Genomic DNA, 13,055 nt, shown 5'->3' on the forward strand with positions numbered 1-13,055 from the left:
ATATATATATATATATATATATATATATATATATATATATATATGGATGAGAAAAGTCTACATAGAGGTAAATTGCACTTGGCCATGAAGCAAAAAACTGGCTTCCTGAAGCCTAAAATATGTTCAGGTTTTTTTTCTTTCAGAATAAAAACTTATTTTTAAAGGTAGGCCCAGAAAAAAACAAAAAAACAGAAACAAACAAACAAACAAAACCATCCACAAGCTGAGGTGGTATGCCTAAAACTATTTAGCAAGTCAGTACTTGTGTTTGATTTTGCTGAGGTGGCCACCCATGATGCTTGTGGTGTGGAGTGTGTTCTGCCGAGGCGGCCCACGTGGTCGTGTAGAGTGCCCTGTGTTCGGCTAAGAGAGCCACGTTTGGCGATCTGGTGTGTAGCATGGCGGTATGAGGACAGCTTCCCAGGATGAAGGAGAACTGAAGTGCTTCTCTACCTGCCGAGTGTTAGCTCGTAATTTTCTACACACACTGCAGAGTCTCTGCAGCCTGGCATTTTGACCCACTGATGGCAGTCACTGAATGGCTCTGTGTGTGTGTGTGTGTGTGTGTGTGTGGTGTGATTGTGTGTGTATGTATGTCTGTGGTGTATGTATGTGGTATTATGTATGTGTGTGTGTGTGTGTGTGTGATGTGTGGGGAGTATGTATATGATGTGTGGCATGTATATGATGTGTGTGTGAGAGGTGTGTGTGTGTCACATCTGTGAAAATATATAAACCCTCCTCAAAGCCATCATATATATTGTGACTCTGCAGGGCCTCCATTCCTTAGTTTATCAGTTACCCACAAGAGGTGAGAGGTATCTTGTTTCTCTCAAGGATAATTGATAGACGGTGACACAAAATCCATTCTCTCTCTCTGTCACCTCTTGGTCTCTCTCTCTATTTCTCAGTGTGTGTGTGTGTGTGTGTGTGTGTGTGTGTGTGTGTGTGTGTTTGTGTGTCTATATATGTTTGGAGGGCTGTTACATGTGCATGTGTGAGTGTGTGGTGTGTGTGGTATGTGTATGTGGTGTGTGTGTGTGTATGTGTATGCTATGTATGTGTGATGTGTGTATGGTGCATATGGTGTGTGTGTATGTATGAGTTTGTGTGGTGTGTGTCTGTGTGTGTGTGTGTGTGTGTGTGGTGTGTGATGTGTGGTGTGTGTGGTGTGCGGTGTGTGTGTGTGATGTGCGGTGTGTGTGTGTGATATGTGGTGTGTGTGGTATGTGTGTGGTGTGTGTGTGCATGTGTATGCTATGTATGTGGGATGTGTGTATGGTGCATATGGTGTGTGTGTATGTATGAGTTTGTGTGGTATGTATCTGTATGTGTGTGTGTGTGGTGTATGTGTGATGTGTGGTGTGTGTGTGTGATGTGTGGTGTGTGTGTGTGATGTGTGGTGTGTGTGTGTGATGTGTATATGAACTGCCTTGGGGAGTTGGGTGAGGGCAGAGTACTTACTATTCTGTTTCTCCTTAGACATGCTCAGGTGTTTCGTCGCTAGGAAACACCAGGACTCAGTGGTGGGTTTGTTCGTTTGTTTGGAGGTTCCCATGTTCCGATCAGTGGCGTCCTCCTGAAAAGCCACATCACTCTGATCATGAAGCAAACACTTGATATCAGCATGAAAGGGAGGATAGATAATTAAATTTCCCTGGAGAACTCTCCAGTTGGCTCACATACTGTTCATGACTGGAATGCAGTTTTAAAGAACACTGATACTCCTTAGAGTCGTAGTAACTCACGCGTACGGCCATATACGGCTGTGCCTGCTTGCTCACAGATCACGCTCACCAGCCTCACACCTCAGCCTCACTCCTCAGATCTGCCCAGCTAGAAAGTGAATCCAGGTTGCTGGATCAAATGCTGGTGCACTGGTAGACAGGCCTGTCTTTAGGCTATGTGTCTTAGTCAGGTTTTCTATTCCTGCACAAAACATCATGACCAAGAAGCAAGTTGGGGAAGAAAGGGTTTATTCAGCTTACATGTCCACACTGCTGTTCGTCACCAAAGGAAGTCAGGACTGGGACTCAAGCAGGTCAGGAAGCAGGAGCTGACGCAGAAGCCATGGAGGGATGTTCCTTACTGGCTTGCTTCTCCTGGCTTGCTCAGCCTGCTCTCTTATAGAACCCAAGACTTCCAGCCCAGAGATGGTTCCACCCACAAGGGTCCTTCCCCTCTTGATCACTAATTGAGAAAATGCCCCACAGCTGGGTCTCATGGAGGCATTTCCTCACCGGAAGCTCCTTTCTCTGTGATAACTCCAGCTTGTGTCAAGTTGACACAAAAGCAGCCAATACTGTAGATTTTATTATATGCAGGAACCTCCCCACGGGAGGGCACAGAAGCCAGCAGTCTGTGGAAACTCCAGGAAGCTTGGACAGCTTTGAGTGACTTTCTGCTCACCTGGCTCCCTGCTGAGTCTCTTTTCTTAATTATCCCTTAGCAGCTGGTCCTTGTCTATGAGAACTGAAGGAGGGCCCGAGGGGTCCAGGGGTGCCAAGCTCTGAGAGGCGAGGAATGAAAGGAAGAAGGCAGAAATATTGCCATCCTGTTGAGAGCTTGTGATGCTAATAGATGGGAAATAGATTCTCCTGCCCACCAGAAGAGCTGTCAGAACAGGTCACATATCCATTGCTGCTGATGAGAATGACAGACTCGGGTGCTAGAGGGAAAGCTAAAAGCAGCTAAAAGCGCTTGCTGCTTTTCCAAAGAACACAAGTTTGCGTCCCCGCACGCACGCAGGTTGGAGGGCTTACAAATTCTCCCGTAACTCTGGCTCCAGCAGATGTGACACTCTCTTCTGGCTTCCAAGTATATGGCATATACTCACACAGACATATACGCGTAAATAAAAATAAAATAAAAAATTTAATTATAAAAATAAATAAATAAATAAAATTAATAAAATTAATTCAGTAAATCTAGAGACGTACAAAAAAAGGAACCAATGAAACATTTGAAATTTTTGCTCAGATATTGAGTGTATTTAAATTCCCAGCATCCATAGAGCTTGTCCAGTGGCTATTACTAGTCAGTCTACACTGCAAACAAAATTTCTTACCACTAACATCTGTAGAAGCAAAAATTAGAGATGGTGTTTATAGTCCAGAGTGTGTCTTCTTCTACCAGTAAGTCATACTTAGTAGCAGATAGGGAACTCACTGTGAGGATGCCCAATTCCTTAAAAGGGTTTTTAACAAGTCATTTAATCAATTAATCATAAAATTATTGATACAGTTTTTGTACTTTGACCAGTCATGTTTGAACAGTTGGATTAATCATTCTAATCAGATCTACTTCGATATTCAGAGGCTGTGTTCTCAAGACATCAGAGAAGCTATCTTAAATTTAAATTTATGTATGCTCACACTAGAGGCTGTGATGTGCTCATCAGTCCACACTCAAGCACAGAGTTACCTTAAGAGAACGTATTCAGGGAGTATGGTGCAAAGACATTTAAGAAGAAGGGTCACTATACAATTCCTCTCATAAATCCTCTTTAACGGTTTAGCTCTGAGGAGATCGCTCAGTTGGCAGAGTGTCTACTGTACAAATCTGGGGACCTAACTCCAGTCCCCAGAACCCACAGAAAGCCCAGGGTTTACACTTAGGACCCCTGTCAGGAGGAGGCAGAGATCGTCCACCCTGGGGCTTAAATTTACAAAAATATAATTCCAGCTTTTAAAATAAAAATTAACTTTATGAGATCCATGAGCAGCAAATCTTTGATTTCAGCCTGGCCCACAGCACCCTAGATGGTTTAAACCGTGACGGGCCATAAACAACGCACCGCGTTTCCAAAACCATACTGACTTCCAGTATCGCCTTTGTTCCACAGGACGGTCTGACCCCGCTGCACTGTGGGGCGAGAAGTGGCCACGAGCAGGTGGTAGAGATGTTGCTTGACAGAGCCGCCCCCATCCTTTCAAAAACTAAGGTAAGGTTTTTTTGTTTGTTTGTTTGTTTGTTTCCTGAACATCGTAGCGTGCTCAGATTAGAGCTTTTTGAACTAGTTGAGAGCGTAGTCACCATCTTGCGAGATCATCGCTTCTCTAGGAGAGCCCAAAATAAGCTTCGGGACTGGGAAGATGGCTCAAAGGAGAAAGGCTTGCTCTGCTGGCACAAGGACTGTGCTTCAGGTCGCTAGCACCCGCGTTGAAGCTGTAAACACTAGTGGCCAGAAAGTGAGACAGAAGAACCTCCTGTAAATGCGCTAGCTAGATGAGCCAGGACCAGTAAGAGGAAGGGTCGGCAAGAGACCCTCTCTCGATAAATAAAGTGGAAGGTGGTCCACGCAGACTGTATTCACTGTCGTCCAGGCATCTGCCTGCATGTGTGCTTGCACACCTGAGTATACACATACACATGCAAGCACACACATGCAAAATAAGGTTAGGTTTATGAAGCCTTTGTGGATGATGTGTTCTATAGCAAAACCATTTTTTAATTACTTGTGATTTTGGTCTATTATGCTTACTATTTAATGTTACACAATGAAACTTTCTGGGCTCAGCCGACTACTGCTTTAAAGAGACTGAAAGCTCTATTTTCTGGCTTGGTTCTGAGTCTTTTTTTCTACACCCCCAACCTGAGTTTCTTTCTTGAGAGTTCATAGACTGGGGCTGGGGGGTGCAGCTTAATGGTAGAGTATTTGTCTGTCCAGACACCGGGCCCTCAATTTGTGCAATTTTAAAACATTAAAACTCTTAGCCGGGCAGTGATGGCGCACGCCTTTGCTCCCAACATTTGGAAGGCAGAGGCAGGCGGATTTCTGAGTTCGAGGCCAGCCTGGTCTACAGAGTGAGTTCCAGGACAGCCAGGGCTACACAGAGAACCCCTGTCTCAGAAAAAAAAAAAAAAAAAAAAAAAAAAAAGACAAAAACAAAAACTCTGTTTATCCATCCCCACCATTGTGTAAGATTTGAAGGATAAGCCTGCCTGCCCTTTCTGAGTCCAGCAGTCTAGGGGAACCCCATGTCAGCTCACAAAACCAAATGTGCATCTGTCTCCATGTTTAACAGCGTCAAGGGCGACTTGAGACTGGTCTTAGCAAGGAACATACCCTAGGCGTTAGGATCTGTGGTGCGTTGAGAGCTATGTCATTTCAGAGGGCTGGTTGTTAAACCTCACTCAGCATGTTCATGTATGTAGCCGCCCAGCGGCCACATGTACGAATGGGTTTTCTGGAATGGGGTCTAGGTCCTGAAAAATAATTCTGGGGCACCAGAACCCCGGGAAGGGTTTGTAAAAATTAGACTAACACATGACTGTGTTTCAGTCTGCCATCTTTCATTCAATACTCATTACAAGCAAACAGGTAGCATAGGTAAGGCAAAACCCCTCCCCCAAGTCCGTCAGCAACTTGGTCCAATCAGCAACTTCTTCTTCAGTCTCAGGAGGCGGAACTTCCGGCATAACTGGAACTTGGAGAGAGGCGTGGCAATTAGCAGGAGCTGGACAGAGAGGTGTGGTTATCTATGGCAAGGCAGGGTCTGAAGAATCAGCCCTCAGCTGTAGGAGGGTCACGCATGTACAGGTGTGAACAAACTCAGAATCCCTCGAGGAGCCTGCATCTCATCCCTGAAACCAGGCTGGGTGGCTAGCAAGCTTTTTGTCTGCCCTCGAAATGCCATGACAGGCACGTGCTGCCATCCCTGGCTTTTTATATGGGGATCAAACTCAGGTCCTGAAGGTGGCGTGGCAAGCATTTTGCCAACTCCACCCCACATCCCCACCACCACCACAACCAAATAGACCTTTCTGACTGTCTGATCTACCTGTGCTCGCCTTGTCTTTAAGTCTGCGTCATCATGGCAGGGTTCATCCTCCATTGGTGCTTCTTACTGTTTAGAAAGAACCTCTGCTTCCATTGGTACGGGGCTTGCTTGCTGGCTTTCTTTGGTAGAAGGAAAGTTAGAATGTTTTCTTGTTCAACTCAAGCCCCTACATTCACACACAACCCTTATGAAGACACTTGATAATATGTACTGAGAGAGAAGTCATAGATCGTTCCAAGCCTAGCCTTAAGGCAATCTGTCTGGTCCCTTAAGCTGAGCTAAGGAAGCCTATCACTCCTGAAGTCAACCTTCAGGAGCCACACACAATGTGAGCCCTTTCCATGGGCCGCTTGAGTTTTCCATCTTTGCTCTCTCTGTCTTTCCCCGTGCCACCCGAGTTAGTTTTCCACCCAGACGTCATTATTCTATGCATCATTCGTGAGTGTTCTAGTTTCCGCTCTCCGGCTTCGGTAGAATATTCTGACCAAAAGCCATTTGGAGAGGAAAGGGTTACACTTCTAGGTCACCCAGTTACTTGCTGTCTCAGGCCCATGTGTACCTTAGCTTCCTCATACCACTCAGGCCCACTTGCCTAGGGAATGGTGCCACCCCCAGTGGGCTGGACCTTCCTACATCAGTTGCCAAACAATATAATCCCTTCTAGACATGCCGGCAGGCTAAGCTGATTTGGGCAGTCCTACGGTTGAGAATTCCTGCTCTGGCAACTCCAGGTATAGCAAACTGATGGTTAAGTCTCACCCAGGATCAAGCCTCTTTCTGTTTTTGACTCCCCACTTACAGCCTCCAGGAAGTCCTGTGTTCTCTGAGATTGGTTTTACTTTGCACCTCCTCTAAGACTACAGGAAAACATAAAGCAAAGCGGGGGTTTGGTGGAAGTGAGGGAGGACCTATGGGGGGGCAGTGTGAGATGGGAAATGCCCCAGCCCTTGGCGACACCTTTAGTATGTACTTTGGTTCAGAATACTGTGGGGGAATGCTTGAGGCAGGGAAATTCCAACTCCTCAATCGGTGCCCAAGTATTCAAACTTATTTCAATATTTATTATGCTTTTATCCTCTTTTTTATCTGCAGAACTCTCTGCTAGGCAATATGAGAAAATAGTATCATATAAATCTCTTGCCTTTAAGGGGCATGGGTATCTGAGATATGTGGCCATCAGTGGTAGCGGGATGGCTAAGGGATTTCACATTGCGTTGTCTGAGAATTTTTCCTGTCATGCTACAATAAATGTTGGGGGCTGGGGAGAATCACTTGGGGAAGTCAGATGTTCCTGGTTCCCCAGGCTTGTGTCCCAGGTCTTTAAACACTCTTGATGACTACATTTTTTTGAAAACAGAATGTGCTGTTATCAATAAAGGAAACCTCTTGTTTGGCTTATTTAATGTGCTAACAGTTTAGACCTCCCTGTGGTGAATGAGCCTGCTGAGAATCTCCAGGCTGTCCCACTTTGCTTCCACACTTAACGGAAGCTTGAAAGGACTAAGGTTGGCCTGATCGACCTTGATATCCAACCGCTGAGGAATGACTGCCATTCTACACCATTTTCCCTTCAGTGCTGGAGACTGAAGCTAAGGGCCCCCATGGTCATCTCTTGCCTGAGATCTTGAAATAAATCTTCAACTTCTTCACGCTGCACATGACTATTATTAAGCCAAGGGTGATTGAAGGTGAGGTCACTGAGCCGATGATCAGTGGCTTCCCTTTGCTGGGTGACACACGGGGGCGCCAGACTTCTAGAAATGGATGAAGGTTTCTCTGTCACCTTGCAGTCTCGTATCTGGAGACTCGTACTTCTCTTGTCATCTGCAAGAGGAAAAATCAGCAACAGTCCAGTGATTATGAATCGGCTCTCACTTTTTTTTTTCTTGAAGCTTTAAGTGATAAATCCTACTGAGAATATTGTAACTTCCGGCCCCTGGTACAAACCATATGAGTTTTAAACTGGGGAAAGAAATTACCCTTGACAGTTGTTTTTTTTTTTATTTTGACACAAGAAAGGAAAGTTTTCTTTTTAAAGCAGGAGCCGTGCAAAAGGATTGTCAACGCCTTTTAAAAATGTAAGGCATTTCCAAATGAAGCATCGGGAGTTTTTAACACATTCCTGTTTGTTCTGCTATTTGTCTCCTTTGAGCTAAAAAGGAAAAACAATGAGCCCTCTTCTCCTTCTGTGTTCCAGAATGGACTGTCGCCCCTGCACATGGCCACACAAGGAGACCATTTAAACTGCGTCCAACTCCTCCTCCAGCACAACGTGCCCGTGGACGACGTCACCAACGACTACCTGACCGCCCTCCACGTGGCGGCCCACTGCGGCCACTACAAAGTTGCCAAGGTTCTCTTGGATAAGAAAGCTAACCCCAATGCCAAAGCCCTGGTGAGTAGTCCCACCATCTGACCCAAGGGAGTGTCTCGCCAGCGGCACATGATGCCTTGCGTGCAGAGGACTCACTCTTCCAGAGACAAAGACAGAATGTCCATTAAATTATTGTACTTTGTTAATCTTTCCAATCATCCTTGGGAGTAGACAAGGCCTCCTGTGCTGGTGGGAATAAAGCGGACAGTGCAGGATGGCTCGTTCTCCAGGGTCCCACTCGGGCTCCTCTTACCTGAAAGCCTTACACTTTAAGTGGTTGTAGAAAGACCGACCCTGACCAGCTTCGGTCACCTCGCTGTGATAATGTTATGATTCCTCCAGTTAGATGTTTGAGGGGCTTTGTTGTTTTCTTTCTGACATGTAGAATCTTGAAGCCAACTAGACATGACAGCTTAAACCTCTTATCCCAGGCCTTGTAAGGCTGAGTCAGGAGGATTACTATGAGTTCAAAACCAGCCTGATCTACAGGAGACTTTGTTTCACATAAAAATAATAATAATGTATGAATGTGTGTATATATGTATGTACATATACATATGCATATATGTGTGTATGTATATACATGTATGCATATATATACATACATATACATACATGCATACATACATATATACATACATACATGCATGCATATACACATATATACACGCAGCTAGGCATAATGGCAGAAGCAGGAGAGCTCTGAGTTCAAAGCCAGCCAGGTCTAATAACAAGTCCCAGGCTAGCCAGTGCTACACATTGAGACCCTGTCTTAAAAATAATATTTGTCGCCAGGCAGTGGTGGCGCACGCCTTTAATCCCAGCACTTGGGAGGCAGAGGCAGGTGGATTTCTGAGTTCAAGGCCAGCCTGGTCTACAGAGTGAATTCCAGGACAGCCAAGGCTACACAGAGAAACCCTGTCTCAAAGAAACAAAAAATAAAATAAAATAATAATATTTGTCCAAGAATTTGTGAGCTGAAATCCTGTTACCCTTTTGGGGTTTTTTGATAAGACAATGCTTGCTATTATTAACGTAAATAGTCCATAGTGAGGTTAAAATAAATAATCCTTAGTAAAGTGTTGACATTTCATTCAGATGAAGCCCTTGCGCTCAGAGAAAGAACGAAAATTCCCAATTCCACGGAAGATGTTGATTTCGTAGTAATTTTGAGGTAAAGGTTGCCTCCGACTAAACCTTGTTGCCTGGCAGGCTTCTGCTTCCCTCAAATGTCGCCTTGTGACCTTGCCCTTCACAACCTCTGTGCCTCTGTCTGGGGGGTGGGGGCTGAAATTCAGTGGTGAGGAGGGAACCTGGCATTCTGCACACAGCCAGCAGTGCCTTTGTCTTTGGAACCCCAACAGCTTCTACCAAAAAAAGTATTTTAAGAGCTGCTGGTCTGCCCAGTGTGTCAGAAGCCTCTGCCTTCTGAGAAGGGAGGGGACCGCTGAATGACCATGAGTCACTCTTTTTCCATAGGGGAAAAAAAAAATAAAGATCTAAAGCAGGGTGTGGGCTTAACTTTCATTTTCCTATGACTAAAGTGTTCCCCAACAGAGGGACATTGTAGACAGCTACCCTGGGGTGGATTATAGCCAAAACAACAACAAAAAAAGAGTTCCTGGAACCTGCTCGGGGTAGCTTTTGACTTCAGCCTGTACGGTGGACCTCGGTGTTTGTACAGTTCCCTACTGACAGCTGAAATAGGCGGCCCAGAGTCTCAGATGTTGGACAGACTGGCCTCAAACATAGAGATCCACCTGCCTCTGCTGGGATTAAAGGCCTGCAACACCACTGCTCTGCTGCTGCCTGCTTGAATCTTAAAGCTGCAAAATAATGGAAACTCTCTAGGGCTTGTAATTACAAAGGTCCTGTCACACGGGGGACAAGTCCGAGCAGGCACTGGTAAAGGCTGACTGTGAAAACAAACTTATACTCTTTATGCTGGTGGTTTTCCCGGCTGTATTTGAAGTGAGGCCGAAGGGAACGTTAGATCCTTAATTCAACCCATAGAGGAACAGAAAGTGCTCAGCGAACACACTCTAATCCCTTACTACTGAGTCTCAGAATGCCTGGGAACCCAGGTACAAGGCAGGACACTCATGCCTCCCTCGAAGACAAATCCATCGGCTCCGGATGTAGGAGTTTGATGTTCTAGATCTGGACAGCGGTGTTTTTTATAAGGCTGTGTTTCTTGTACAGAGTTGTCCAGAGGCAGGAAGAAAGTGGGTGCTTTGACTGAAATAAAAGAAATAAAAGGGAGAGGAAAGGACATGACCGCTCCTAGGTATGGTGGAGGAGAAAGTTTATTGTAGATATAAGGGAGACATAGAGGTAGACTCGTCTGGGAGAGTCTTGTGTGGTCATGACCCTGACCACCATGTGGGAGAGGGGGTGGGGGGAGGAGAGAGACAGAGACAGAGACAGAGACTGACTCCTGGGATGGAAAGTTCAGGATAGGAGGATTATGCCAGTCATACCCTGAATCGGGTAGGGACTGAAGGATGCTGGGAGAACCTGGAGGCCAGGTCCACTTTGATATGCTAAATGGGTACCTCCTCTGCTTGTCCCTTGTTTGAAACTTAACACACACTTGCATCATAGTAAGTCAATCAAGGATAATATGAAGGATCCACTGGCCAGAGTGAGGTCAGGCCAGTCAGTGATAGACAAGCCTTTAGAGCCGCCACCCCTCCTCCCCCACCAAAAAAAATGTGAGACAAAGGACATCAGCTAGGGTAATGGCACATGCCTGCAGTCCAGACGGTCCAAAGGAAAAAGTAGGAGGGCTGGAGACATGGCTCAGTGGTTAACACTGAGAACACTGGCTGCTCCCTTAGAGGACTCGTGTTCAATTCCCAGCACCCGTCCAGCAGCTTACAACTGTTTGTAACTCCAGTTCCCATGGATCTGATCTCCACGGGGCATTGGGTACACCTTGTGGGCAGATATACATGGAGCATCCATACACATACAATAATAGCTTAAGGGCCAGAGAGATGGCTCAGTGGTTAAGAACACTGACTGCTCTTCCAGAAGTCCTGAGTTCAATTCCCACCAACCACAGGGTGGCTCACCACCATCTATCATGGCATCTGATGCCCTTTTCTGGTGTGTCTGGAGACAGCTACAGTGTGCTCATAGACATAAAATAAATAAACACTTGAAGTAATAATAATAACTTAGAAAAAAAGAGAACATATGGCTGAGTTCAGCTTGGCTTTACATGATGAGACTCTGAGTCAAAAATCAAAATGAGATTTAAAAAAAAAAATCATTTGGAATACTGAACTCTAAAATAAAGTAAGAAAGTGTATGCACATTTTGCCTTTCCCTACGAGGAACTCACAACCTGGGAGCCCTGCTAGGAACCCATCCGGACTCCTTGTCCTTCCAGGAAAGGAGAGCCATGTGTCTAACCTCTTTTGGTTCTGAAGTCCGCACAAGGTCTTATTGTACTAGATGTCTTTCCCTGCATACAGTGGGAACTGACTCCCATGGAATGAAGTTAAGTAGATACATGTGTTTGTCCCTTACAGAATGGCTTCACCCCTCTCCATATCGCCTGCAAAAAGAACCGCATCCGGGTGATGGAACTCCTTTTGAAGCACGGTGCATCTATTCAAGCCGTAACCGAGGTGAGAGTACTTGCAGGGACTCAGGGGACCAGAGAGTATAGCTTTGGCAGCCGTGGGTTTCCCTCTAGGGAAGCAGCTGTAGGCCAGCTTCATCTCCTAAGGGGGCATCTCGTTGGCATACTGCCATCCTCTTGGATAGAGGCTGGCTGCGCTACCGAACGATTCACACTTGGCTACAGGTGACTGGCTGAAAGACTGAGAAATGTGTTCCTGTGCTGAGAGAGAGTAAGGACTGGACGTTTACGGTGAATGACATTTACGGTGAATGATGTATGGGAGTGTTGCAGTTAGGAGCAGGGAAGCCCTGTATGCTTTTCCTCTGAATCCACTGAGAGATTCCATCCTTGTGGGTCAGCGCTGGGTCCCCGAACAGCAAACAGGCCTGGGTCACCCACTCCAGAACTGCCCCACCTGGCTCTGCCTCTCTACCTTCCCAACTCCAGGAACTCTCTCTGCAAACTGGAGCCTTGGCTCGTCTCCTAGAGCAGGTGTGGTATGTCTCATTCATTTGCCAGGCTGGTCCTGCATCTCTAGACTATCTCTCTCAGAAAATCTGCCCTTACCATCTACCTAGCTCCGGGTGTTCTCCATAGGATAGTCATGAGCGTATTTCTATCTGTGCTAGTATCTAGTTATCCTACCTATGACCTCATCACTCCCCTGTGACCCCAGAACCCACAGACCAAGCCTTCCTGTCCTCGACACCCACAGTTTAGGAAGACTTGTTGAGTGCTTGATGCTGGACACACACATTCCTACTGCTTGTATGTGGCATGTTTACCTTGCCTCAAAATGCTTCTAAATTCTCACACACAGTAGTTAGAGAACACCAGAGAAAGGGTATTTCAGGAGACTCGTGTCTGCGTGTGAGGTGCCCTGGTGTTTCTCGTACAGAGCAGTGATTTCAACTCAGTGCAGGAAAAGGCTTCAGGGCTCAGAATGGACTCCGAGGTAAAGGTTGAATTGAAGTTGTCTAAGTGTTCAGAGATGCCTGCCAGTTCTGAGAAGCCTCTGCCAGACTCCAGCCCCCTGAGGCCTTGAGAGGGCAGTTCCCTGACACCTGACTCTCCTGTTGCTGGAAAAGGATGACAACCGAAAATATAAAGTTCTCTGTCTTCCTTTGCTTGTCTTCACTTATTGGGGGGCTGGCGGGCAGAGTTTTTCTTCTTTAAGCATATACTTTACTTTTATGGCTAGAATTTGTCTTGTGTGTACGTGTGTGTGTGTGTGTGTGTGTGTGTGTGTGTGTATTTGATATAT

General features: G+C 46.0%; 1 protein-coding gene across 41 annotated transcripts in view; it reads left to right on the forward strand.

The window, feature by feature from the left end:
* Positions 1-13,055, forward strand: part of Ank3 (ankyrin 3) — a 642,120-nt gene that overhangs the window by 471,584 nt on the left and 157,481 nt on the right. For all 41 annotated transcript variants that reach the window (XM_031347661.1, XM_031347659.1, XM_031347665.1 and 38 more), the window contains 3 exons: positions 3,845-3,943; positions 7,981-8,178; positions 11,697-11,795. In XM_031347661.1, coding sequence (XP_031203521.1) covers positions 3,845-3,943; positions 7,981-8,178; positions 11,697-11,795 — 396 coding nt within the window. The remainder of the gene's footprint in view (positions 1-3,844; positions 3,944-7,980; positions 8,179-11,696; positions 11,796-13,055) is intronic.

The sequence above is a fragment of the Mastomys coucha genome, unplaced genomic scaffold (genome assembly GCF_008632895.1).
Source record: "Mastomys coucha isolate ucsf_1 unplaced genomic scaffold, UCSF_Mcou_1 pScaffold3, whole genome shotgun sequence".
Taxonomy (NCBI): Eukaryota; Metazoa; Chordata; class Mammalia; order Rodentia; family Muridae; genus Mastomys; species Mastomys coucha.